The sequence below is a fragment of the Budorcas taxicolor genome, chromosome 15 (assembly GCF_023091745.1).
Source record: "Budorcas taxicolor isolate Tak-1 chromosome 15, Takin1.1, whole genome shotgun sequence".
Lineage (NCBI taxonomy): Eukaryota > Metazoa > Chordata > Mammalia > Artiodactyla > Bovidae > Budorcas > Budorcas taxicolor.
Window position 1 is genome coordinate 81341713 of NC_068924.1, and position 21599 is coordinate 81363311.

The following is a 21599-nucleotide window of genomic DNA, read 5'->3' on the forward strand; positions in this document are numbered from 1 at the left end:
TTTCGTCCCAGCCTTTTCACCCTCGTGGGAAACTGAGGCTGGCCCTCTGGTGAAAGCCCTGGGAAGAGGGCGGGTGCGGGCGTCCGTGCTGCGGACGGAGCGCCCGTGGGCAGACAGCGACCTTCGTGAGGCAGGAGCCTCAGACCTCACATCGGGGCCCCTCACTCTGTGCACGGGAGAGTCTGGGGGGCGCTCCGTCTGGGTGCCGGGATGCCAAGGCGCTGGTGGTGCCCTTGGGGCCCCAGTGGGTCGTGGGCAGGACTGAACCACAGGCGCTTGGGGACAGCCCCTGGGGAGGAGGGGCGGCACCAGAGCCCTGCGACTGGGTCCCTGTTGCCCCCAAGCCCCAGCCGGAGTTCAGTGCTGTCCACGAGGAGGACTCGGGCCAGAACTGCTGCCCTGCCCCCGAAGCCACGGGCTTGGCCCCGCTGCAAGGACAGGACATGCGAGCGTGTCCACCAAGCCTTGCCCCAGGCCGGTGACGCCTGCTGGTGCCCTGGAGCTCAGTGCCCTCCATGCGGGCTGCCCACTGGAGTCCACCAGGTCTGGCGGGATGACCCTCTGAAGGACGGACAAGGGTTCTCTCCTCATCATGAAACTTTTAACGAAGAATCATGAGCTCCATTTCTTTGGTAACTGACGGAATCATGGAAACGTAAGGTTGTATAAGGTCTCCAGGAATTTATCCACCCTGACCATCTTGCAGTAAGAGGAAACTAGGGCTTGCCCCAGTAATTTACACTGTTGGGGTGCTTCCTCCTCTGGGTGTCAGGGCTCAGTGGAGGCTGAGGCAGGATGGGGGCGGGTGCAAGGACCCCCACTTGTGCAGTCGGCCCCTGGGGACTCCCCAGCTGCTGTCAGATCCGGGGAGGTGCTCTGGGGCAGGACGATTCCTGGGCTGTGCCCCAGAGCTCCTGACCCCAGAGACGGAGCTTGGGAACTGAAGTTATGAAGTCAGCATTCACATGCACCTTTAAGGAACAGTGTGCTCACAGTCGAGAACCCTGCGCCCGACAAGGGAGGACGGCAGCAGCTCCCAGGCTGGCCAGCGCAGGCTGCTACACCCTTGGGTGGTTTCCAGCACTTTCATCTGCACACGGGGCAGCCCCGCGCCCAGCCTGAAGCATGAGCGCAGCTGAGGGTCTCCTGAGGGTCAGCTGAGGGCTGCAAGGCCACGTTCTCACCTCCTATTTGCCCTTTTAATCCGCTTGAAACTAAATACTCTGTGGCAAGTCCTAGAGATTCAGGGGTTTTCTTTGGGGCTCTGGCTCCTAGTTCTGTCTCTGTGGGGAACCATTTCCTAGTAAGAAAGCTGCCAGACGTGCCCAGAGGCTGGTCAGTGCAGGCGGTGCCCGCAGGTGGGTGCTGCCACTGGTGGGTGTCACCGCCGCCGGGCAGAGCCGCTCCAGGCCTGGGGAGGGTGGGGGACAGCATCTTCTCACCCCTCCCCTTCTCCAGATGACCCCAACACTAGCGGCACCGTCGAGGGTCCTGGCCGTCCTGACCCTCATCACAGGGGCGTCCGCTGTGCCTACACACGGGGCTCCTTCGTCAGCCACGATCGAGCATGGAGCACTGAGCCTGCCAGGCGTGAGCAGTGTGCCCCGGGCACTGCTGGAGCCTGTCGGGCCTCACTCGACTCCGCTACTTGGCTTCAGCTGCAAGAACCCAGGGAAGCTGGCCAGTGAACGACGGCAGGACAGGTGAGGAGGCGAGGAAGCCTGGAGACCTCGGTGTCATCAGCAGGGAAGGTGATGTCTCCTGGGACCAGCGGGTCCCAGGAGAGAGATGTGTGCGCTCCGGAGGCTTCTGGTCCGCAGGCCTTGCTGCCGCCCCGACCAAGAGCTCGCGGCACAGAGCGCGCAGTGTCAGGCTCCCTCCCGCCCACTGGGCCCTGCAGTCGCAGCTGCCTTCTCAGGCCCACTCAGAGTGGCGGGCTCCCGAGTGCCCAGGCCAGCTCGCCCGCCCTGGCCCACTTGATGCCCAATGCAGGTAAGGGTGGACCAGCCCTGCCCATGCCATTCACACGCCACATGGGTCCGCCCGGATCGCGCCAAGGGGGCTGGGAGGGGAAGGGTCCTCTGTGTGGCCCCTCAGCCTGGCTTCCCTGGTACCGAGCTCTGTGGCCCTGACTCAGAAAGCACAGCACCTGCTCTCTGGCCTCTAAGTGCCTTCCACTTTCTCGTGTGGCTCATGAGACGGTCCAGGGGCAAAAGCAGTTCTAAAATCGAATCTGTCAACTGCATTTACATCTGCGTAAAGACAGTGACCGCCGTTCCCTCTCTGCCGTGAGACAGGGCAGGCTCCGCCTCACCTCCCGGGAGGCTGCTCTGCGGGGCTGTGAGGCCGGCAGCTGGGGGTGGGGGTGGGGGGGCGGTCGGGGGTCGGGCAGTGGCCCAGCTGACGGGGGTGAAGCGTGGGCCCGAGTCCAGGGCAGTTTCCTGACGCTGATGAAGTTCTTGCCACCTGACATGCTGCCTGCTTCGAGGGCCGTCAGGGATGCCAGGGATGCCTTGCAAAGGCCTCTGTTCCTTGCAAGCGGGCGCTCCCGGCCTCAGACGCGCCACTGTGCTCACACCCGTCATGAAGCCCTCTGGAGCAGGGGCTTCACAGAAGGATGCTCCCACGCCTCTGTGTCACCGGCTCTCACAGGGAAGGACACGGTCATCATTACGTTCAGTGTTGCCATCATTTATGCTTTGTTTTTAATTCAGCACCCCAGACAACGCTGACCTTTCCTTCCTGAGCGTGTGGGCACCCTGCCACAAGGATGGCAGCAGCGGAGGGCAGCCCCTCGTGGTGCTGGGGGAGCGTCTTCTCTGAGTGTGTGACTCGAAAGCGCAGACCTGAGACGGCCCTTCCCCCTCGGCTCCACTCGGTGGGGACAGAGGTGCCCTCTGCCTTGGGGGCAGCTCTGTGATGAGGTGGACTTCGTGGATCCTAAAGCCTCCAGCCTGTGCCCCAGCCCTGACAGAGAGGGCAGTGGCGCGGGTCGGGGAGGTCGCTGCAGACAGAGCAGAAGCCTTGAGAGGCTTTACAATGTGGACGTGGCTGGAGCTTGGGGGCCGGCACCCCTGCTGCTGCGGCCTTGGCTGCAGCTGAGCTGCGTGCCGCAGACTTGTGCTAACACGCCTGCGCTCAGTGTTTGTTAAACGTCCTTTATGAAAGCTTTACCAAAAAAAGTGGGAGCAGGGCCTCTCCACTTGCCTCCTTCTTGCGTTGTGTCGGGCGTGCCCTGGGTCTGAAGCGCTGGACGGGGGCGAGGACATCCCTCGGGGGCTGCCCTGTGACCCCGCCACGCACACATGCAGAGTGTGCGGTGCAGACGTGTGCACACACAACTGCTCACATATGGGAAGCCAGGGTTAGGACAGCCTCCACGCTCTAACCTATCAGCACTCCATGTCAGCATGGACAGAAACCCTGCGTTCTGCTTCGGCAGATCCGGGATGAACCCTGGGCCGACCCCGTTTCTCTCTGCTCCCTCTTGGACAGGGCACACGCTCACCAGTGTTAAGTGGGCCCAGAACCTAAGGCCCCTCCACTGCGGGGACGGCCCTCGGGACTGGACGGAAAGCAGCGCTCCTGCTGCTCTGGGTAAGAAACAGGTTCTCTCTAAGCAGGGACTGCAGTCTATGCTAAGACAGCTGCTGTGAGGAGGCAGAGGACCTGAAACTTCAAGAAAGCTTGGGTCCCTTTTCCCTAACAGGAGAGATTTGGTTTTATTCTCCTCCAACACTTTGTCAGTTAAATGACTACCGATAAAAACCCTGTGCTAAAAACACTCAGAGGCTGGACTCATACTTGACCTTTGTGCGTTGGAATAAACTTTAAAAAGTTTGCAATTTAATAACAATAGAAAAAATATGACAGTCAGGATAGCAGATATAGAAAGCAACGTCCTTACCGTAAGGAACTGGAGAACAGCTGACAGAAGCAGGACTTCTGAGAGACAACATTCTGGATTGGGGCCAGAACAGAGCTCATTAGAATGAGCAGGGTGTTTTCAGATATTTAAGTCTGTATTAAATTCCTAAGGCGTCTCCCTGGTGTGTTACAGTTCTTAACCAGGTATTGACCAGCCACAGAGGTGACCAGGTGGGTGGCCCCAGGGCTCCAGGCGAGAACTCCCAGAAGAGGTGGTCACTTGCCCCTCTTCTTGGAGGCCTGGCGGCGTGGCCTCCTGGAGGCGGTGCGGTCCTCGCTTCTGGAGGGAGACCTCACGTTCCACTGGGAAGTCTGCGGGGGCCTGCGGGGACAGGTGCACACGTCACGTGGGGCCCCAGCCCTGAGGTGGGACTGTTCCGGGTAGGGACTGGGGACTTACGGCATGTCGGGCAGTGACAGACACAGAACATTGTCCCCCTGGCCTGCAGCTCTCGAGCCCTGCCGGCTTCCTGGAGCGCGCCTCCTGCTCTTGCTCTGGAGGGAAAGCGACTGGCCCGGTGACACGATATAGCTGATTTCCGAGCCAAAAGTGACATTTGGGATGGTCTCTGGAAGGGAGAATGTTCAGTGGAAGGTTAGCAAAGGCCTTCGGGGGAGAAGCTGAGCAAGGGCAGGTGCACGGTGGGGCCACGGTCTGCCTCCCTTCCCGGGTTCCTGGCCCTGACCGCCTTCCAAGCACCACCGCTCACGGCTCCTCCCTGGCCCCCCGAAGGCCTCCCTGCACTCAGAGCCCCTGAAGAACCCTGCTCCTGCCACTCCTCCTGGGTGCCCTGAAGATGCTGCCCTGCCGGCTGCCCCCTGCTCACTGCCACCCACCCTCCCACCTGGGCCAACTCGGGCTTTGCATCCCAGCGTGAGCTAAACTGAGAACCTCTTTCTTTAGAGGGGACACAGGCACTGCCCTCAGGGGAGTTGCCAGCTTTAAAGGAAATCAGTGGGGTCAAGTCCTCACTCGGTGCTCGGCCAGGACAACCTGAGTGCTGAGGACACGGAGCCCCCGCGGTCGTACGCTGGTGGGGCTCCCTCTCGACCCAGGGCTGTGTGTGCCCAGAGCCCTGTGTGGCCCTCAGCCTGCGCCGCGCCTCACAGCGGGTGCTACTGCCCCGGGACGCCCTGCCCCATCCCAATTAGCTGTGCTCTCACCACACCCGCCACACGGCCAGGCACCACGGGTTCCCCGTGCTGCGACCACTGAGGTCTGGGGAGACCTTCCCGGCCGGGGATCAGGTCTGCTGGTGCGTCCGTGGCACCACAGGCCTGGGAGCCCCTCCCGCCCCTCACCGCTGCAGTGTAGACCCCGGATGGGGCTCGGAGCCCTTCGCACAGCCCAGCGTGGCCAGGCGGTGTTGCTTCTGCAGCCGATTCACCACGAAGAGGGACCTGCTATCCCAGTGAGCCCTGTTCAGTTAAACCTAGCCCTGAAAACCCCTCACGTCCACTGGTGGCACCTGGAAGGGGCCACGGTCAGCTATGCCTGGTCAGCAGCACCGTCACAGTCACTCAGGGGCAGTCAGTGTGACCACACGCCCCATGGCGTGCATGAGGAAACTGTGCTGGGACCCTTGCACACGCGGTATGCGCTGCAGTCAGGAGACTTGCTCGTGCCCGCAGCCTACTTACGCTCAGGGGTGCTGATCCCTCGCTTCGTTTCGAGGTCAACAGCTCCACTGGACTCCGGGTCAGCTCCACTGGACTCCAGCTCCAAGACCCGCACGGGCACTGGGAGGAAAGTGGACAGCATTACCTCTCCAAAAACCCAGACGCGACAGCCCCAGAAACAAAACATGCCGCTGAGAAAACCATTTGCAAGATACACGGTACACTCAATGCCCCAAATAAAGTTTTTATAAAGAGATAATTCAGAAAGATACACACAAATGATAAGCATGAAAAACCATGGCCTTTCTCACTAGGATTCAAACAAATGAAATTAAAATTTTCGGCCTACAGCTCATGGGATATTATGAACCCCTTTCTCTGTAGGACATGGGCTCTCGTGGGCCAAAGTGGGAATTCACGTGAAAGGAACAAGAAACAACGGTCTGACACCATCAAAAGCTTAAAATACTACTCGTGGGAGTTAATCCTGAAGATCATACACACACAAGACTACATCCCAACGTTTACTGTGACGTGATTGGTTTCGGAAAGTTGAAAAACACCTGCATTTTCAGGGACAGGCAGGTGAGCCCTGCTCCACAGCCATCAAGGCCCGGGCGAGGCCGACGAGAGCCCCCAGCCCCTCTCCGCCGAGCAAGGAGACCGCGGGAAGGCCGCGCTCACGCCCTCCTCCTCCTCGCTGCCAGCCGCCCGCACGTCCCATCCTCACGCCCCTCGCTGCCGGCCCCTCGCTGCCGGCCACGCGCACGCGCACGCCCTCCTCACGCCCCTCGCTGCCGCTGCCGGCCACGTGCACGCCCTTCTCTCGCCCCGCCCCTCGCTGCCGTCCGCGCGCACGCCCCCCCTCCTCACGCCCCTCGCTGCGGGCGGGTCGGCTTCACCCTGCCCTCCAGACCGTCCACTGTGAGCAGGGCTGCTGGACACCCTCCGACCCCGGGCCCATCCCAGTGGCTCGTTTAGACGACAGACAGAAGTGCCTGATGGGAAGAGGGGTGGGCCCCGGTCTCCTGAGCTCCGGGGCCGCCAGTGGGCGCACGCAGGGCTCACCTGGGCTCTCAGGACGACTGTCCGAGGGCAGCGGACCCGTGGTCCGGCTACTGTGCCAGCGGCGCGACTCGACGACCTTCTTGACGGAACTCAGGATGTCCATGGTGCTCGCCGACATGGGCCTGTTGGTGCAAAGACACCGTGAAGCACGGAGGCGGACGCGCCCTCCTGCTCCCTGGAGCCCAGTCCCCGCCCACGGGTGCCAGGGGCGCCCCTGCAGTGAGCTGAGCCGGCGCCGCACACCTGTCCTTGGGCACCAGAGATAGGGGTGCGGCCGTGTGTGCAACGTGGGGCCTGGGCGTGAACGGCTGGTCCACGGCAGCAGCCGCGGTGTCTTTTTCTCGGCCAGCAGGAGCTGGACTTGTTTCCAAGCTCAGAACCTGTCACAGAAAAGAATTAAAGAGCACATCTCCCAGCACTTAGCGTAAAGGGCATCTTACATGCTCTGCGCAGGCCCAGAGGAACTCACTTCAAAACCATGTCAGACCCGGGCTTCCGGCACTGCCTCGCACAGAGCCCGTGGGGCTGTCCAGGCTTCCGGGCGAGCAGCCACCCCAAGGAGGGACTCAGGGGGACTGCACTCTCTGCCACCAAAGGAGCCAGGACCCCATCAGGGTCAGCGCTGTCTGGGAATAGGCACACCTCCCTCCCCCACTGGGACGCGGCAACTTTCCAGCAGGGTAGGGGTGACAGGGAAGGGCCTCGCTGACGGTGCCCCCTGAGACAGGAGGCCATCAAGGTGGGTGTGGGGTGACACTGGGCAGACAGGGGCAGGGCCGCCGCCCACTGGCCGCTCTGCAACCCGGGGCGCCCGGGGCTGCCCGCCTCACCGGCTGCTGCTGCTCAGCCAGCTGCTCCTGGTAGCGCCTCATGTCGTACTCGAGTTCCGCGGCCAGCTGCTTGTCAACGGTGAAGAAGTCCTTGACTTCATCTCCGTAATCCTGCATCACCTCCTAGAATGGGCCGCAGCATCCCTGAGCGCCCCCCGAGCCGGTAAATGGGCTCTTCCCCGCAACCTGATCCCAACGGGAACATGGCAGGACGCATGCTCAGAGCAGACGGTTTCCGCTCCATCGACAGACCAGCGAACCTGACGCCACTTTCCCAGGAAGTGCCAACTGCTCCTGTGCTGGCCACAGGAGCCTCATCTCCTGGAAACTTCCTGAACCCTTGCTAGGCACCATGGACCCCTAGAACTTCGGCTGGAAGCAGCCCCCAGCAGGACTCAGAACTGCCTGCGGCTGCAGGGCTGTGGGACCTGTTCAGGAATCCCAGCGGGAGGCTGGCAGGCGGGCAACACACAGCATCCTGGCTAGATCGGGCATGGGGAGCTGTCCACACCGGCTTTCTCAGGACGCAGCTGAGGCTGAGGCTTGGGGCCATCTGAGCGTCTCCTCATGACGTGACAGAGGCTGTGACCACACCAAGGCTAAGGTCGGAGGCGGAGACCCGGCCTCTGTGCTGTGAGGAAGAAGCCACTTTTCCTCCTGGAGGCAGGGAAGATCTACCTGGCCCAACCTCTAGGGAGGAGCCCCCCCCAGGCCTCGGGCAACCAGGGGGCTCCCAGGTGCAGGCGAGAACCGCAGGGGTTGCTCCGACAGGGTCCACACAAAGCCGGGCGCACAGCCCTGCTCGAGCGTGCCCAGAGGCGGGGGCTCCCTGTCCGCAAGTGTTTCAGGGGGCTACCCAAAATTTTATTCCTTTCTGAGGTTCACCGGGGCAAGGACAGTGTGAGTGACCTAAAGCCCTCACTTTCTCCACAGTTAGCCCGTCTTTCCCACCTTCACTTCTGTAGGATGAAGGTGTATTTGAAAACTGTATTCGATGTAATCCTGCCACAGCCCTTCTTGGGAAATAAGGAATCTGAGCCTTTTTTGAGGAAGAAAACAGCATAAACGGAAAGGGGAAATGCTGTGTTTCGGACTGCAAGACTCTATAGGAAGGTCTGAGACCTCATTTCTGTGCACTCTTGGTCTGCACGCGGCCCCTGGGGAGCCCAGGGCCAGGAGGCAGAAAGGCTGCTGCTGGGTGCAGTCCCCCCGACTGGCACCCAGACACAGAGCCGGGGGTGAGCTCCCGTCAGCGATGAGCACCTCCACTTCACCCCATGCAGAGTGAACCGAGATGGGGGCCCATTTGTGGCCACAGCTGAGAAACTTCAAATCTGAACCTAACGGTTAAGGACAAAGACCCAACTCCCCAGGAAAGGCAGAGACAGCCTCTGGGGGACCTGTGGCCCCTGTCTTCTCTCCCAGGCAAAGGGCAGCCTGGGGCCCTGCTCCAAGCCATGCTGGACCCACGGTCAGGACTGTGGGGTCCTGAGTGACCAGTGAGGGCTGGGGGTGGGGGGGGCAACCACACAGCCCGAGGCCTCCTTACCCTGAGGTAGAGCATGAGTTCTCGCAGAGCTGGGATCTTGTTCTTTTCTAGGGCAGACTTCAGGGAGGTAATAATTGGAATAATCATTTCTATTAAATTCCTCTTTTGAACCTGTGGTAACAAAAGAAGGCTGTTTCAGATGCATGAAGTTCTGAAAGACAAACGTGTTTCCTTCATCTAGTTCTTGCAAGGCAGATCTCGAACATGATGTCAAGTTTACTTTTTATTTTTGATGTCATTCTGAGAACTGGAGAGGAAGTTACCTCAGCTGGGGAGACTAGGAAACCACCACTGCAAAATGGTGTAAAGCAGGAGGCATACACATACTAGACTTATTCCCAAACAAGAAAGAGCAACTAGAAACACAGTAGAGCCTTGGACAGCCCCGTCTCTAAGTACAGAGCCTCACCTGTGTGGGGAGCAGGGAGCTGGCACCCTCGCCCACCGACCCCAAGGCCAACTGAATGAAGGACTAAAAACGAGCTCCCAGCCTTCCCACGAGCCCGTCACACAGCCCGGCTGCACCCCGGGCTCCTCCACGAGATGAGAGGGGCTCGGCCCTGCCGCACGAGCACGCCGTGTGCCTGCAGGTGGGGCAGCGCAGGAGGGGCCGGGCCTGGAGAGGGTGTGGGCCCCTCTCCGAAACTCTGTACGCAGGAGGTCACACGCTGCCGTCACCCAGAATGAGCGCCGAGCACAGACGTCTGCGCAAACCTCTGAGAATCAGAGACAGCACGCTGCACTAGCCCCTGCGTGCCAGACGACCCTTCAGAGCCCGGAGGTCACTCTTGTCCCATGCGAAGTCGCCAGCATACGCTCTTTACTTGTGATCCACTCATGTCTAAAGACTTACCAGAGTCCCTGGAACAGGAGGGCCAAGACTAAAGAAATAATTTAATAAAGATGAGTCTGAGCAGAGGCTAAGTTAGGGAGAACCTTGAAAAGTGGTTTAAACACATTCACTCCACAAATATCATCCAATACCTTCCCTGCACTGGACACCAGGCTAACCTCCCGGGCGACAGAAATGGGGCCAAGAACTCACGCCTTCAAGCTACTTCCAGACCAGGCTGTGTGTCACAACGTGAGGCTGGCAAGGTGTGAGGGGCCGTGAGGGTGCTCGGGAGTGAAGGGGCAGGGCGGGGTGTGTGTCTGGGGGACTGGTTGGGCAGGCGGCACAGGGCAGGCTGGGCAGGGAGAGGCCCCGCAGGCGGAAGCGCGGCCCCTTGGAGACCAGAGCCAGCGGGCTGCAGAGCTGGGGGGCGTGGGCCAGGCCACACGTGGGCATCGAGAGTTTACCCAGAAGGTGACAGGAAGCCTCCAACCCACTTACTAAAGATACTGTCAGTGGGTATAACGTCCACACACACAACACCAGGGCCAGGCACACGCGAGCCACCGGAGCCACCGGCGCAGGCAGAGAGGAGCCCCGACAGGGCAGGTGTTCAGGGGAGGCTGGAGGGGCTCCGGGGACCCCGGGCCTCGTGAGCCGCGCCCCCACCTCAGGGGAGCCGGGGCCTCCAGGAGCAGCGCCCCCGCCTCGGGAGCCGCGCCCCCTCCTCGGGAGCCGCGCACTCGCCTCAGGGGAGCCGGGGCCTCCGGGAGCAGCGCCCCCTCCTCGGGAGGAGCGCACTTGCCTCGGGAGGGGCGCCCCTGCCTCGGGGAGCGGCGCCCCTGCCTCCGGGAGCAGCACCCCCTCCTCGGGAGCTGCGCACTCGCCTCAGGGGAGCCGGGGCCTCCAGGAGCAGCGCCCCCGCCTCGGGAGGAGCGCCCCCGCCTCGGGAGCAGCGCACTCGCCTGCGAGAGGAGCTTCTTCTGCGACTCCTGCAGGGCCGCTCGGACCGGGGCCAGCTCCTCCTCCTCCCCTAGCTGCTCCCTGTCTGCTCTGGGCCTGAGCGCCTGCAGCCTGATCTCCTTCGAGCTGAGCACTTCAAACGTGTCCGAGAGCAGCTCGCTGGCTTCCATGTCCAGGGGCAGGTCGCCGTCAGCGAAGCAGGCTGGAGGAAGCAGAGGCAGACCCTGAGAACTGCTGCCCACAGCTGGGGGTGGTGGTGCTGGGCATGGATGGAGGCAGTGGCCTGCTGGCCTGAGGGCAGGACTGATGGCTGAGGGTGACGGGGTCAGGACGTCAGGACTGGGACGTCTGGCAGACGGCAGAGGGCGTCGGGGTTAGTATGTCGGGCCGATGGCCGAGGACACGGGTCAGGACATCAGGCCGACGGTGGAGGGCATCGGGGTCAGCACGTCAGGCCGATGGCCGAGGGCATCGGGGTCAGGACATCGGGCCGATGACCAAGGACACCAGGGTCAGGGTGTCGGGGCCCCTGGGCTGCAGGGCGGCTAGGCCCCCAGCCACTCAGCAGTTCCCTCCACACTCTTTATCCCCGCTCTGGCCGGTCCTACCCAGGATGTTTTCGAAGATTCTGGAAGTGATGTTGAACCGCTGCTCGTCTGTGAAGTGTTCCAAGAGGAACTTGTATATCCTCATCCTTCTCTCCCTGTTCTTAGCCCCCTTCAGGGAGAAGAGCCGCTTCTCTCTGGGACAGAGCAGGACCGTCTCAGCACAGCCCCTCAGCGAGGCTGGAGGACCTCTCTCTCCTGGGCCACCTGCCAGGAGGCCGCCGTGCCTGGTGGTGATGCTGCCCCCCGGGCCCTCCGCGCCACCCCCGCCTCGGCACTGACCTGTCCGACTGGGGGAACCTATTGAAACTTTCGTGCTTCTCATAGCTGGTAAAATGGAAGATGCACTCGATGAAGTGCTGGTAGAATAGGGCCGGGTTCCTCTTCAGGAGCAGGTGCACCAGGCAGACCTCCCCGGTGCTGCAAAGAACGGACGGGCCGTGTGACGCCGCGGGCACCTCGCAGGCCCCCAGGAGCCTTCCCGCAGAGGCCACGACGGGGTGGGCACCAGCTCTCCGGCGCACGCAACTCCGGGGCTGGGCTGCCCTGTGAACCCAGGCTCCCCAGCTGTGCTTGCAAGCTCACAGCCCACCATCATTCAGCCACACCTCATGTGCAGGAGCCCCCCAAGCTGCCCCTTCAGGTGGACCCGCCGGCCATGACCACCCCAGGCCTCTTGCCTCAGCCTGCACTCTCCTGAGGACCAACACGAAACCCACGAGTGGGCAGACAGGACCGTCCACAGGCAGCGACCGCTCAACCCAGGTGGCAGAGGGCCACAGTGCAGCACCCACAGCCCCCGGAGCAGACGCTCAAGGACAGGGCAGGCGCCCAGGCCGGGCCAACCCAGGAGCGGGCTGGCTCTGACCCAGGCCCCAGCCAGACCCACATTTCCTCACACCTTGAGCTGACTGCAATCTCCAGCTGCCAGGAGCCCGTCCCCCAGGGGAAGGACAGGGGACAAGAGAAGTCTGAATGGGTTGCTCTTGGCCACGGGATACACAAGACCCCCGAGAGCCCTCCCGGCAGCTCTCCTCCAGGCTCAGGACGCGGTCAGTGTGCTCAGAGCTCACACCGCAGCCAGTCAGAGGTGGCCACTCAGAGACCTCAACAGGGCAATGACCTGCTGCCAACGGCGACCTCGGAATGTTCACCGGATGCACCCTTGAGCACACAACCGCTAAAGCACCATCTGCTCAGGGGAATGGCCTCTCTTCCCAGGGAGGAGGCCTGCCGATTTGCGTTGGATCCCTGGGTCGGGAAGATCCCCTGGAGAAGGGCATGGCAACCCACTCTAGTATTCTGGCCTGGAGAATCCCATGGACAGAGAAGCCTGGCGGGCCACAGTTCACGGGGTCACACAAAGCAGGACGTGACTGAGCGACTAAGACTTTCAGACGTTCAGCGTCAAGTGCTGGTCCATTCACATTAGGTCAAAAGTAGGTATAGTCGGGATGCACGGGCAAGCACCCTGGTGAGTCACCGGCCTAAGCAGCTGAACAAGTCATCCCACAGGCATGTAAATGACACGCAGGGTCTGGACACAGGTGGAGGGCAGGTCCAGAGTGGGGAGGACACCCAGACACACAGACAGGCCCCCAGGGAGAGACTCGCCCTGGGTGCACGAGGGCACACACAGCCAGCCAGCTCGACCGACTCACCAAGAGGGACAGTGTGGTATCTGTCAGCTGAAAAGTTCCAAGAAACCAGCGTCCTCCGCAGTGCCCGCTGGGGCCGGCCCCTTCTGCCCTCCTCACCCCCAGGACCCGAACTGGGACCACATGCAACACACCACCAAGTCAGGCACACTGCAGACTTCACACAGAACCATCTCACGTGAAAACCAGAGGGAAGGGAGGAAATCCCTCTGGAAAATCCCGAGGAGCACTAAGAATCCAGATCTCCATTCCATCAGCCCGACAGGCTCAAGGGGCAAGCAGCGAGGCCGCTTCCTTTTTGGACAGAGCAGGAAACACACACGTCCCTCTTCTTTTGGACGTCTTCCTACACACGTGCTACTCAGAAGCTGGTATCCCCTTGGTGGAGGCCGAGTGGATGACTCAGAGTCCCGACCCGGATGCTCTCCGGCTTGGACGGGGATAGACCCCCGCCCTGCGCTGACTGCAGCTGTGAGCGGGATGGACCCTCGGCCCGCACTGACCACCACCGTGAGCAGATGGGGATGGACCCCCGCCCCGTGCTGACTGCCACTGTGATGGGGGTGGACCCCACCCCGCGCTGACCGCCACCCAGCGCTGACCGCCCCCTGTGCTGACTGCAGCCGTGATGGGGGTGGACCCCGCCTGGCGCTGAGGGCCGCCCGGCGCGGACCAGCCCCTGTGTTGACTGCGGCCATGATGGGGGTGGACCCCGCCCCGCGCTGACCGCCGCCTTGTTCTGACCGCCACCATGATGGGGGTGGGCCCCGCCCCGCGCTGACCGCCGCCCCGCGCTGACCAGCCCCTGTGTTGACTGCGGCCATGATGGGGGTGGGCCCCGCCCCGCGCTGACCGCCACCCAGCGCTGACCGCCACCACGATGGGGGTGGGCCCCGCCCCGCGCTGACCGCCGCCCCGCGCTGACCGCCACCCAGTGCTGACCAGCCCCTGTGCTGACTGCGGCCATGATGGGGGTGGGCCCCGCCCCGCGCTGACCGCCGCCTTGTTCTGACCGCCACCATGATGGGGGTGGACTCCGCCCCGAGCTGACCGCCGCCTTGTTCTGACCGCCGCCGTGATGCGGGTGGGCCCCACCCCGCGCTGACCGCCGCCGTGAGCTGGGCCTGTGGCTGCCTCTTCTCGCGCCCTGCTGTCACCTGCGTGCGTCCCAGCTCTGCTCTGCCGCCTGCATCTTGTCATGTGTGCTGTGGTCCTGTTCCCACAACATACTGACCGCTCCCCATCGGTCCCTCCTCTTCTGAGCAAGTGAGCTGTTCTTCAAGGACCCAGGGAGTGAAGCCCACCCTCTGCCTCGATCGTTTTCACTCACTGACTCATCCAATGTCCCCTGAGTGTCTCCTTGACTTCAGGCCATCTCAGACAGGAGGGATGCCCACAAACGAGACCACCTCCGACTCCAGGATGCCTGTGTCCCACCAGGTGGACAGGTGTTATCAAAACTACACAGAATGTGTTGACAAAAGTGATCTGAAGCCAAAAGGTGGCTGGGAGGGCGTAGGGGAAAGGGAAGGGGCCCGCTGCTGGGGAGAACCCATGTCCTCCCCTAGAGTTACCAGGTTCAGGCTTTCCTCTGGCCACTCCTGAACCCATCTGTTTCACCCTCACCTGCTTGCTAAGTGCTTCCTAATTTTCTCCATTCCAAGCCCCAACATCACTTCTAGGGCAGGCATACCAGTCTGTGTTCCCCAAATTCCTGCGCTGGAAACCGGGCCCCCAGGGGGGTGCTATCAGGAGGTGAACATCTGGGAGGAGACGGGCCCATGAAGGCCAGGCTCTCTCGAATGGGGAGTATCTTATAAACAAAGTCCTGGAATCCCTCCCTCCCTCCCACCTCGTGAGGACACGAGGGCCGTGTAGACAGGGTGGGTCTGGCTCCCTGGAAACTGCTGTGCTGGTGCCCCCCTCTGACTTCCCACCTCCAAGCAGGGAGGGGGCAGTGTCTCCTGCTCATCAGCTGCCCAGGCTGTGGGGCTTGCTCCAGGAGGCTGGCCAGCCTGCAACAGTCTGCAGAGCACCTTCAGTTCCACACAGCCTCCTGTCCTCCCGGCTTCATCGACTCCAGGGACCCAGGCTCTGTCACAACACCGGAGCCCCGTGGAGGTCGGACAAACCGTCCACTGTTCTGACAGCTCTCTGACTCCCTCGGCCCTTCACCTGTCCTGCACGGAGCCCTCTGGATCCTCAGTGACGCACTTTTTTCCCCAATCGAGCCATCTCTGCTCTTCTTTCCTTTCTCTGTCACCGGCCCGTCACTGCAGTGCCCTCCAGCCCTGCCTTCCTGCAGAGCTACAGCATCCGCCCTGCCCCGAGACAGCCGACCTGTTGCCTGGCCATCATCCTGACTGCTGTCTGCAGGGCTCACGTAGTTGGCAGACAGGGTACCTCTCATACAAGCTTGTAGCCTCCACACTAGGGGTTTATATTTTAGGACCAATCCAACATGTCATGCAAGGAAACCACAATCTGAAAAGACACACGCAACCCAGTGTTCACTGTAGTGCTAAGCACAACAGCCAGGACACGGAAGTAACCTAAACGTCCATCAGCAGAGGAGGAGATAGAGATAATGGGGAACATATATACTGCGGAACACTACTCAGCAGGAAAGAAGGAGATAATGCGTGTGCAGCAACGTGGTTGGACCTGGAGATCATCATTCCCAGTGAGGGAGGCCAGACAGAAAGACCAGCATCAGAACACCACTCACAGGTGGAGTCTAAAGAATGGTACAAATGAGCTGATTTACAAAAAGAAGAGCCACAGATGGAGAAAACAGACTCACAGCTGCCAGGGGGAAGGAGGGCAGGGGTACACTGGGGGGTATACACAGGGATGCACTGGGGGGTATACACAGGGGTACACTGGGGGGTATACACAGGGATGCACTGGGGGGTATACACAGGGGTGCACTGCGGGGTATACACAGGGGTGCACTGCGGGGTATACACAAGGGTGCACTGTGGGGTATACACAGGGGTGCACTGCGGGGTACACACAGGGGTGCACTGCGGGGTATACACAAGGGTGCACTGCGGGGTATACACAGGGGTGCACTGCGGGGTATACACAGGGGTACACTGTGGGGTATACACAAGGGTGCACTGTGGGGTATACACAGGGGTGCACTGCGGGGTATACACAGGGGTGCACTGGGGGGTATACACAGGGGTACACTGGGGGGTATACACAGGGGTACACTGGGGGGTACACACAGGAGTACACTGCGGGGTACACACGGGTGCACTGGGAGGTACACACAGGGGTACAGTGGGAGGTACACACAGGGATGCACTGCGGGGTGTACACAAGGGTGCACTGCGGGGTATACACAGGGATGCACTGCGGGGTATACACAGGGGTGCACTGCGGGGTATACACAAGGGTGCACTGTGGGGTATACACAGGGGTGCACTGCGGGGTATACACAGGGGTACACTGTGGGGTATACACAAGGGTGCACTGTGGGGTATACACAGGGGTGCACTGCAGGGTATACACAAGGGTGCACTGGGGGGTATACACAGGGGTACACTGGGGGGTATACACAGGGGTACACTGGGGGGTATACACAGGGGTGCACTGCGGGGTATACACAGGGGTACACTGTGGGGTATACACAAGGGTGCACTGTGGGGTATACACAGGGGTGCACTGCAGGGTATACACAAGGGTGCACTGGGGGGTATACACAGGGGTACACTGGGGGGTATACACAGGGGTGCACTGTGGGGTATACACAGGGGTGCACTGCGGGGTATACACAGGGGTGCACTGCGGGGTATACACAGGGGTGCACTGCGGGGTATACACAGGGGTGCACTGCGGGGTATACACAGGGGTGCACTGCGGGGTATACACAGGGGTGCACTGCGGGGTATACACAGGGGTGCACTGCGGGGTATACACAGGGGTGCACTGCGGGGTATACACAGGGGTGCACTGCGGGGTATACACAGGGGTGCACTGGGGGGTATACACAGGGGTACACTGGGGGGTACACACAGGGGTACACTGGGGGGTACACACAGGAGTACACTGCGGGGTACACACGGGTGCACTGGGAGGTACACACAGGGGTACACTGGGAGGTATACACAGGGATGCACTGTGGGGTGTACACAAGGGTGCACTGCGGGGTATACACAGGGATGCACTGCGGGGTATACACAGGGGTGCACTGCGGGGTATACACAGGGGTACACTGTGGGGTATACACAAGGGTGCACTGTGGGGTATACACAGGGGTGCACTGCAGGGTATACACAAGGGTGCACTGGGGGGTATACACAGGGGTACACTGGGGGGTATACACAGGGGTGCACTGCGGGGTATACACAGGGGTGCACTGCGGGGTATACACAGGGGTGCACTGCGGGGTATACACAGGGGTGCACTGCGGGGTATACACAGGGGTGCACTGCGGGGTATACACAGGGGTGCACTGCGGGGTATACACAGGGGTACACTGTGGGGTATACACAGGGGTACACTGGGAGGCTGGGACTGCTGCTGGAAAAGACCCTGATGCTGGATCAGGGAAAGACTGAAGGTGGGAGGAGAAGCAGACGACAGAGGACGAGATGGCTGGATGGCGTCACCAACTCGATGGCCGTGAGTCCGAGTGAACTCTGGGAGTTGGTGATGGACAGGGAGGCCTGGTGTGCTGCAGTCCATGGGGTCACAAAGAGTCGGACACGACTGAGCGACTGGACTGAACTGGCATTGACATATACACACTACTATGTATAAAATAAGAACCTGCTGCATAGCGCCAGGAACACACTTCATCCTCTCCTATACGGGAAAAGAATCTAAAAAAGAGTGGACACGTGTATGATACGACTGAGTCACTTTGCTGTACAGCAGAAACACAACATTGCCAACCAACTATACTCCAATAAAAGTTGATTTTAAAAAAAGCCATACAATTTTGCTCATGCTGGAATTGTCAGGAAATCCACCTCGACCAAAAATAAATTCACAGGGCTCTGCCGCTAGAGTCTCTTGTGAAGATCTGCCCTAGCAGACACACATGGAAAAATCAACATGTGTAAGGAAGCAGATAGGCCTGACCTTTGGCCTAAAAATAGATGATCAGGTTGATTTAAATCAGCTTTTCAAAGCTCTTCAAATCACGCTTCACATTCTGCCGTGGTTCAAACCAACTCAGAAGGCAGGGCTAAAGTGGGCAACCCTCAGGCGACGAGGGCACTCGGGGAGACGCCTGCCTGTCCTCTAGCGTCCCTGTGACTTGTGACCTCGTCACTGCGTGCTCCACACAGCTATCAAGGCTGTGACGCACACGGGAGGGGCCAACGTGCTGAGCTCCTCTCTGCTCCTGGGTCCCCCACGGCACACAGGGCCTGGGGCTGGCCTGGCCGGAGAAGCGGAGAGGACACCGCGCAGTGGCCGAACCCCTTCCCCACTTACGCAGAGGGAAAGGAAGCGCGGGCGCCTCAGCCGCCGACTCTGGCTCTAGACATGCTGATCAGCACGCCAGCCTTCTCCCAGCTTGTCAGGGAAATGCGCCTCCTTGCAGAGACACACGCAAAGGAGACCAAACAGGAATTCTCCCACGGAGCCCAGAGTGAGCCACTGTCGACAGTGCTCGCAGCAAGTGAAGGTGAAGGCGCTAGCTGCTCAGTCCTGTCTGGCTCTTCCCCGTGGGCTGCAGCCCGCCAGGCTCCTCTGTCCATGGGGTCCTCCAGGCAAAACGACTGGAGTGAGCAGCCATTCACTTCTCCAGGGGATCTTCCTGACCCAGGCATCAAACTGGTTCTCCTGAATTTCAGGTGGATACTTTACTGTCTGAGCAACCAGGGAAGCCCATTTAGAACCAGAGGGACCCATTATTACATGCTACTTAGAGTTGATGAATTTGTAAAGACCACTTTTCAACTGTGGGAGCTCCTGCCACGCATTCAACACTCTATTTTCCCACTATAGACTTGCTTTAAACAGCATTATTCGTGTAACACAACTGAGGTTAGCAAATTCTCAACCCCTTGAAATCTTTAAGAAAATGCCAGAAGGACAGGAATGAACAAGTGGCAAGGCAACTCTCTTGCCTTCTAATAATCAGGAAATGCCCATTTCCAAGGAGCCCTATAAACTGTGCACTCTCATCCCGCACTGAGCAATCCTGTCTTAACTCCTAGAGCGCCTTCCTTAGCTTCTGCACTTAGAGGAAAGTCTGAGGTCCTGTGTCACTGGCCCAGAAGTCGACTGTGCGTCGTGCGGTAGGCACGGCTCCTGCCCCAGCAGTGGGCGCAGCAGGGGCTCGCCCTGCTCTCGGCCTCTGCCTGGGACAGGCAGTGTCGGCAGTGTCGGCAGGCACAGTCGGCGCTCGGCTTCTCCCGAGGCCCCCTGGGCCGCGGTGCTTTTGTTCTTAAATTTACATGGAAACTAAAGCTTTGTTGTACAGTTCAGTACTTTAAAAGCTGACTGATTATCTGGCAACTGCCAAAACCTCACTAAATCCTACACAACGCAAATCCAAAGCAATTTAAAAGAGAACTTTCCAGAAACTAGGCCAATCACTCAGCTGCCTGGTGCGAGGCAAGAGGCTCACCTGGCGACCTCTGGGTTTGGGTCCACGACTGTGATGATGAAACGGAAGAACAGGCAGCCCTTCCACCTCACAAAGTCCTCCTGCAGAGAGAAGGAGGTCGCACACTTATTCCGCTGCTCAGACCCCACACCCCTCCTCCCCACCCTGGCCCCAGGGCCGGCTGGCGGGGCGCCCCGCCGCACACCTGCAGGAGGCCCGTGAGCAGGAGCAGCGCCTGCTTCCGGACGAACGGGTTCGGGTCCTTCAGACATGTGCAGATGGTAGGAACGTACTTGTCCACCAGGGCCGTGTAGCGGACGCAGAGGTCACACAGGACGATGACGATGTTGTTGAGGACGTTCCCGTCTATGCCCACCTCCAGCTCCCGCACCAGGACAGGGACGCTCTCCTTTGCAAGATCCTCGTGCTGTAAGCACAGCTTTCCTGTCCCCGAGAGAGACAGACCCCAACTGTACTCTCACTCTGCCTCACAGGTTCTTCAGCTACATCTTGCCAGGGATTTTATTTAGTTACAGTTAAAACATCACATCAACAATTACAAACAAAGAAGCCAAAGGCAGACAGACCCATACTAAATATTAAGACGCTCAAAATACATGTACTCCCCACCCCCAGGCTACACGAGACAGACAACACTGAGATGCTCCTCTAGGGCAGTACAAATGCCTTCTTCTAAGGCCAACGTACGGATTTTGGAGTTTTCGACTTACCTGGAAAATGACCAAGAAAATGTAACTGATGATACTTCTTATTTTTGATTATACACATAATCAATATAAGTAAAAAGTTTAGTAATGGACTTGAAACCTGAGCTAGGTAAACACGGTTATGTCCTTCCCTTCACTTCTCGTTCAGTCGGGAGAAAAGAGGATGTTGCTGAGTTTTGTGTCTGCACCTTTTTTTTTTGGCCTGGAGAACACTTTGCTCTTCTTTAGTTCTGAGATTTTTGAAAAATCTGATGGACAGACTGAGGGTAAAAGCACCACGGGAACCCCAGTGCACTGACGGTGAGGGCCCTGCAGGGCCGCGCCCCCAGAACAGACCACTGGCTTACCGGAGACCCGGAGCTGTGTGTGCTCCTCACTCACCCAGCGTGATGACGGCGTGCGCTCTGACCACCGAGGGCATGACGACACCCTGGACCTGGGAGAGGGGCTGGGAGGCCGGGGCCACACTGCTGCCTGGGGGTGCCCGGGGCCCTGCAGGAGAGAGGGGAGGTGGGCTTACTGCACCGCTCAGGGCGAGGCCAGCCCTGGGCAGCGAGCATGGGGCGTGTCAAGGGCCTTACGAGGCTCTCTGCTGGGAGACGCGGCCAGGATAGACAGGATCAGGAGGGTGGTCCTCTGGTCCACTCTGGCTGGACAGAGCTGGGCGACGTCTCCTAAGGTGAAAACATACTTCACCTGCAAAGAGAATTGGTTCTGCAGTAAGAGTATGGCAGAGGAAAACGAACTCTAGTGGGATGAAGGCCGTGTCAGCGGAGTTCTTCTTTTTGTCCCGCTAATTAAATGGCTGTCTTTTTCCTCCGAAACAAGACACAGCCAATGGAAAAACTCAGCCACTGCCTAAAGCAGTTGTATCATCTACCTCCAGATACTCCTGCAAGTCAAAGGGGCGCTGGCTAGCAGGTACACTGTGGTAACAGGGGTGACCTCAGTGCTCCCAAGTAAACAGGAACACGGAACAGCCGACTCACAATCCTGCCACCCACAAGATACCACCCTTGTTTTTCTGGATGACTTTCTTTTCCAAGTATTTTTATGGTCATAGGGCTCCATGCTTGCGTTTCTCCCACACTTAGCAATCCCACTGGGTTGAAGGTCGCAACTCTAAAGTCCAGCATCAGGCACCCTTTCATGTCAATTAGACAACAAATACGTCTGACAACTGCACAACAGTGTGCTAAAAGCCAAGGATGTCAGCAGAGCTTACCACGTATCGCCACGTGTCTACGC

General features: G+C 59.8%; 1 protein-coding gene across 2 annotated transcripts in view; it reads right to left on the reverse strand.

Moving 5' to 3' along the window:
• Window positions 1-3828: 3828 nt before the first annotated feature.
• NCAPD3 (non-SMC condensin II complex subunit D3) overlaps window positions 3829-21599 on the reverse strand; it is a 63328-nt gene continuing 45557 nt past the window's right edge. For both annotated transcript variants that reach the window (XM_052652446.1, XM_052652445.1), the window contains exons 21-34: window positions 20933-21047; window positions 20733-20843; window positions 19829-20067; window positions 19645-19724; window positions 11677-11814; window positions 11398-11531; window positions 10792-10991; window positions 8995-9105; window positions 7446-7568; window positions 6859-6995; window positions 6616-6737; window positions 5569-5667; window positions 4328-4496; window positions 3829-4249 (exon numbers count right to left, since the gene is read on the reverse strand). In XM_052652446.1, the coding sequence (XP_052508406.1) occupies window positions 4144-4249; window positions 4328-4496; window positions 5569-5667; window positions 6616-6737; window positions 6859-6995; window positions 7446-7568; window positions 8995-9105; window positions 10792-10991; window positions 11398-11531; window positions 11677-11814; window positions 19645-19724; window positions 19829-20067; window positions 20733-20843; window positions 20933-21047 (1884 nt within the window). In that variant the 3' untranslated portion in view covers window positions 3829-4143. The remainder of the gene's footprint in view (window positions 4250-4327; window positions 4497-5568; window positions 5668-6615; window positions 6738-6858; window positions 6996-7445; window positions 7569-8994; window positions 9106-10791; window positions 10992-11397; window positions 11532-11676; window positions 11815-19644; window positions 19725-19828; window positions 20068-20732; window positions 20844-20932; window positions 21048-21599) is intronic.